At 31.9% G+C, this 6000-nt stretch overlaps 1 protein-coding gene across 6 annotated transcripts in view; it reads right to left on the bottom strand.

The window, feature by feature from the left end:
* Window positions 1-1430: 1430 nt before the first annotated feature.
* Sntg1 (syntrophin gamma 1) overlaps window positions 1431-6000 on the bottom strand; it is an 807695-nt gene continuing 803125 nt past the window's right edge. For all 6 annotated transcript variants that reach the window (XM_069990696.1, XM_069990699.1, XM_069990700.1 and 3 more), the window contains one exon: window positions 1431-3908. In XM_069990696.1, the coding sequence (XP_069846797.1) occupies window positions 3750-3908 (159 nt within the window). In that variant the 3' untranslated portion in view covers window positions 1431-3749. The remainder of the gene's footprint in view (window positions 3909-6000) is intronic.

Below are 6000 nucleotides of genomic sequence, written 5' to 3'. Positions count from 1 at the left end.
TTTCGTTGCATTTTAATATGTATAAAATATAGAACATTTATAATAGTTTATTTTTCTTCAAAACTAAATTATAATGTGCAAAGGAGTGATGATTTTTCAAGTGTTAGGTAATAAGAATAAATCATGAATGACAATTTTAGAAGTAAAGATAAAGTGATTACTGAAGGAAAGCTCAAGAATATAGCAGTGATAGTAGCAAAAGGGTTTGTTTCTTTTTATTAATATTGAAACACCTACACTTACCTTAAAAAGTTAAGCACAAGATTGCCCTTGGACTTTTAGTGCTTCTCCACACAACTGATTCCAAGCAGTAATTTGAAATTACTGTTAGGATTATTACTTTCCCTCAGTCATAAATCAAACTTCTTTTAAATCAGAGCACTCTGCATAGACAAAGTTTATGAATAAGCTTTGTCACTGAGAATGAGGGAAATATTCACCCATAAACCAATGCACCCAAAGGAGGCCTGATTTCTCTGCTCACTAATGCAGACTTGGCATTTATTTTCAAGTAATTGCTCTTCTTCTTGCAGAATGACAGTTTTATGAGTGAAGCTTTAAAACAATAAGTTGGTTCATGCCTGAAATATGGGTAAGAAATGGCTACCTAATTCTTTTTCCTTTAAAACTAAGATTAGATGGTAAGTACTGGAGGAATGCATTACATTTATAGCATCTCTTAAAGCATTTTTGAAATAAATACATTTTGCAATATAACAAATCAAAAATTCTCCCTCTTTAATGCACTTCAGCTTAAATGATTTGTTATTCTTTATCGGGCAAAATAAATTATTGTCATTTTGCAGTGTTCAAATAATTCTGAACTCTCTTCTCTCACTGAACTATTTATATTATGCTCCTTTAAGCTCACATTGTGTACACTGTAATGAATCATTTCATGATTACACACACAGGCACACATTCACACATGAATATACATACATACATAAATATGCCAAGGCACTGGAGGAGTTAACCTATAATTTAACATTCTGTTATTAAACTATGCTCAATACACAAAAATTTTATGAAAAAATTTACATCTGACTTAATTTGCATGAGAAACAGAAATCATGAGTATTTTTGTTCATTTCTAAACTTTCTCACTCAAGTAGTCCAAGTCATAATGAATGACAATGGCTTATTATCACACTGTAATGCATATATTTAGTCATAATTGTTAGATTTATGAAAAACAGAAGTGCATTTTCCTAACTGGTGGCTATCCCAATAATCATGTTAAATGCCAATTGGTGTTTTTTCTTCAATCAATAGTATCAAAAATAACAATAAGGATATTATCCTAGGTTTTAATTCAAGTAACAATTTGCAATGTAATTCAAAGTACATTAATTGTATATGAAACATATACTTTCAATATAATTTAAGATCATTTATTATATATATACATATATGTATATGTGTGTCTGTGAGCATTTTGGGCAAAAGTCATATTCATATATATATATATATATATATATATATATATATATATATATATATATAAAACCATTGTACAGAATTGCTGTTGTTATATACTTAAGCACAGGCTAGATTTTTTTTTTTTTTTGTCGGTCGTGGGGCTTGAACTCTGGGCCTGGGCGCTGTCCCTCAGCTCTTCAGCTCAAGGCGAGCACTCTACCACTTAAGCTACAGTGCCACTTCCGGTTTTCTAGTGGCTTATTGGAGATAGGAGTCTCATGGTCTCTCCTGCCCGGGCTGGCTTTGAACTGCGATCCTCAGATCTCAGCCTCCTGAGTAGCTAGGATTACAGGCGTGAGCCACCAGCGCCCGGGCACAAGCTAGATTTTTATGTTAGGACAAAAATGTCTACTTGATTAAGTGTTTGGTATTCTTTAAAATAAAAATTTTAATACAATTTGACATTAAGTATAATGTTCGTATGATATGTAACATTTTTAAATTTTTTATTTTTATTTATTGATTTGCTTTTTGACAACTGCAGAAAGATCATGGAACCTGAGTTCAGTGATCTTCCCTACACCTGGGCCATGCTGAAATTTCACTTTTGTAATTAGGAGAAGTCAATAGTACTTGCCAGATCTGAGAATCCTTAAATTTTGCTACAAGTGTTGAGTTTGGTTTATATAGTATATGTTAACCACAATTTGCTATCTTAATTCTGATTATGTATTCAATTTTAGGATCAAAATAAAATATACTTAACGATCTTTAACAACCAACTTTCCCAGGTTCTTTTGATAATGCCTCTTAGATCCAAATTAACACTTGTTCAAGTCTAATTATGAAATATATTTTTAATTTAATGTATTTCAGTAATCTGATGTAATGATTATTTCTAATAAATATGAATTTTGATATTGACAGCGAACATGTGTTGATAAAAATAAATGATTTTATTTCTTTTAGGAGTTTTCAAATGTCTATGAGACACTAAGTCAATTTGGTTAGAAAACATTGTGATAGATTTAGTTAGAAGAAGTAAGTTGTAAGAAGTGTGTATTTTTTGTTTTGTTTTTGTTTGACTTCTTAATAAGAAGCTTGTTGTTTAAAAGCAGAGAACAATAAATCTGTAATGAATGACAGGGAAAGTTAAACATAGTACAACCAGTTACTGAGTCATGTTGCGTATCTTCAAAACTTTCCAACTTCTAGCTTTTCCTAATATTCCTAAAGTAAAATACCCATAGAGCTTGGCTTTTCTTAATCTTTCTTCATGATATGCTAAGATAAATATTATAACTTGGATTTTTCACATCTCACTATGAAGAATCATAAAATGATATGCATTTTATTCATAACCTGACATGTGGATTTGTAACTTCTTGCACAATCCTTTAATAAAATTATTACTCAAATGAAAATAATAGTTCTGAGAATGCTTTGAAGTTTAGGGTTAAAAATATTTATACCTTATTTGTTGATAATTTCTCTACACAAGGGTTTTAGGATCACTCAGAATTTATGAAATTCATTTGATAGTAAATATCATTAGGTAAATATAAATTTATCATAAAGGGTAGAAGAGGTATTCATGCATAATTTGGTCATTCATGATTAAGTCATTATGTTTTGGGCATATTTTAGAATATTAACATTGGCAATTAATAAAACATCTGAATCTCAGCAATGTGTTTTGTGTATCACAGTCAAGATACTTGTGTTACTCTTAAAAGGAGTTGAGAATCAGATAAACTGGTGACCCAGTGCAAAATTATGTTGTGAAATAAAGAACAAATTACACCAGCAAGTTAAAGTGCTTCCTTTTTTGATAAGGTTTTTTGATGTTTGTTTTTGTGGGTATTTTTTTTTCATGCTCTTGTCAAATTTTTAAAACCTCTTTATACTCATAATACAATGATAGGGCATTAGTTTATGATCTGGCCCAATATGCATTGGTCATACAAAATAATCTAAAATACAGAAATAACTATTTAATTGGTATTTTATTTATAGGTAGCTTACAATTTTTATATTATTTACATATTCTTTATACCATATATTCTTTTTTCTTCAATTTTGTGAAAGCAGTGAACTGGTAGAAATCAACCAAATGAGAACTGGCAGTTTTGTTCCTTTTGGATTATTTACAGATGCCTTCCAGAATAGCAACATGCTAGAGATGCCTCATGACCTCTTTTTCTGCTGAAACTTCACTCTGACTCCATTGTTGACTTGATGACATCACTATTTCTCCAAGGTGTAAAGGATGAATACATTTCTTTGTTTATCTAATCATGGTAAGTGTCAAGGCAGACATCAGTATGTCAAGTCATATACTTTGCCTTGCTTGTAGTAGCAGAGCTGGAAGCAACAGAAGCAGTAGCTTGGTTGCCTAAAAATAGAGGGTCCAAACAAGCTACTTTGGCAGCAAAGAATGAATGAATACAGTGAAGAACAGCAAATAGATTTGAAAATTCCAACTCCTGAAAGGAAAAGAGAAATAGGTCAGATAGCACAAAAATAGACTTTAAAAAAATTGATAGTAAATAATATTTTAAGTGCTGTAAACTTATCTACAAGGACCAGTATATACACAAAAGTAATTTCTAATGTAGACTTTTTTGGTCAATATATGTATTGAAGATTTGCATCTGTGTAAGAGATAAAAGGATTAAATATTCTTATCATCTATGAAAGTCATTTCAGGTTTAATAATACCTCTCAAAGTTGAATTTTACTTCTTATTCAGTTCAGACAATCTTGAAAATACTTTAACGAATATTTATATGTCTTTATATGCACTTTAAATGATAAACATTAATTAGAACAACTAAAAACATATTTACTCTTTTCCAGAAAGAATAACTATAATTGAAATGGCATTTGAAATGACAAAAGCAAGAAGTAAGAATATTTATGATGCTATAAGTCAAAACACAAAAGTAATTATTTCATTAATTATAATTGTGCCAGTTAATTACATAATTAATTGTTAGTAGCAGTTAATAATGTAAAGAAAATAAAAATCAGGTAGAGCCCACTAATTTGTTTTGGAGTTTTAGAAATAGGTTTCCCAGTTTGATCAGTTAGATTATTGGTAGTAACAAAAGGATTTATATTGTAAGAAAAACAGAAAATATTTTTTCCAATCTACAAATGCTATTAAAGTAGCTGCAAAACCCCAAGGTAATGTTGAAGAGATAATATCATGAATATTTTTATAAAAGACCAACAATAGTCTCATAACATGTTTTAATGCTGTGGGGATTATGAAACTCATACAAAGCCGGGTGCCAGTAGCTCAAGCCTGTAATCCTAGCTACTCCAAAGGCTGAGATTGAGAATCGTGGTTCAAAGCCAGCCCAGGCAGGAAACTCTGTGAGACTCTTTTCTCCAATAAACCACTAGAAAACTGGAAGTGGCTCTGTGGCTCAAGCGATAGAGCGCTCGCCTTGTGCTGAAGAGCGATAAGGCCCAGAGTTCAAGCCCCCTTACTCTTGTACATTTGTATGTTTAAAAAGTTAATATGCAGTGATGTCAGGAAAATGAACCCTTAGATATGTATTTTAATGTTTTTTTCTTTCATGCATGTGTTTCTAACGCATTTATAAGATTATCTCTTTGTTGCTTTGTATGTCCCTCCCCCACAGTATAACCCCTGCTTTCACTATATTTGATGTCAGTATAACTTGAGGAGGAGATGGGGAATAACCAGTTGTTTAAGGATACAGGTGAGAAGTACAAGTTGTCATGTCCAAAACGAGCTTTACAACGTCGGTGCGGGGGGGGGGGGGGGGGAGGGGAATGGGGGGGAAGGAGAAGGATTGGGATTGGAGGGGAGGGGGGAAGCTGGGAAGGGATGTGAAGGGTAAACAAAAGGAGGAGGCTGCAATGCTTGGTAAGAAATGTACGCATTATCCTGCCCATGTAATTGTAACCCCTCTGTACAGTATGTTCACAAATAAGATAAAATAAAATAAAAAGTTAATATGCAGAACTGGTCCCATTGTGGGTAACAAATAGGTAATAAGTTATTGAAATTGTTGATCAACTTATTGCTATTTCATTATATATTTGCAACAGAGGATGCAGAATTATAGTTAATTTGCACACTAATCATTGAGTTCAAAATTCATACTATTTGCAGTGGAAGATAATGCAAATCATCCAATCAATTAAGACTCATTAAAATATTGGCATATATCATAGAGCCATTTAAACAAAACAAATCACTTTAAGGGAATTTTCTTTGATTAGGATCTAAGGTTACAGTAGAGTGTAAACATAGTCATAGGCCTATGCCACAGAGAAGGTAGGGCTCTGATGTCACAATGGATACTTTACAATCTTCTGTACTTTTCAGTCAGTTTCCAGTGGCAACTTGTGACATTCCAGAAAAAAATGAAAAACATTCTTTACAAATTCTCATTCTTAAAATTCTTAATTAATTCATGTCGGTATTGATGTTTGAATCTAATTATTCATACTTGCAAGAAAGGTGCTCTATCATTTGAGCCATATATCCAGCCCTATATGCTCTGCTTATTTTTGAGGTAGGCTATTGCTTTGTTCTAG

This window comes from Dipodomys merriami, unplaced genomic scaffold (assembly GCF_024711535.1).
Source record: "Dipodomys merriami isolate MVZ:Mamm:240054 unplaced genomic scaffold, mDipMer1.0.p SCAF_4, whole genome shotgun sequence".
Classification (NCBI taxonomy): Eukaryota; Metazoa; Chordata; class Mammalia; order Rodentia; family Heteromyidae; genus Dipodomys; species Dipodomys merriami.
Note: the sequence above shows the minus strand (reverse complement) of the source record. Positions and strands in the feature narration are given on the sequence as shown.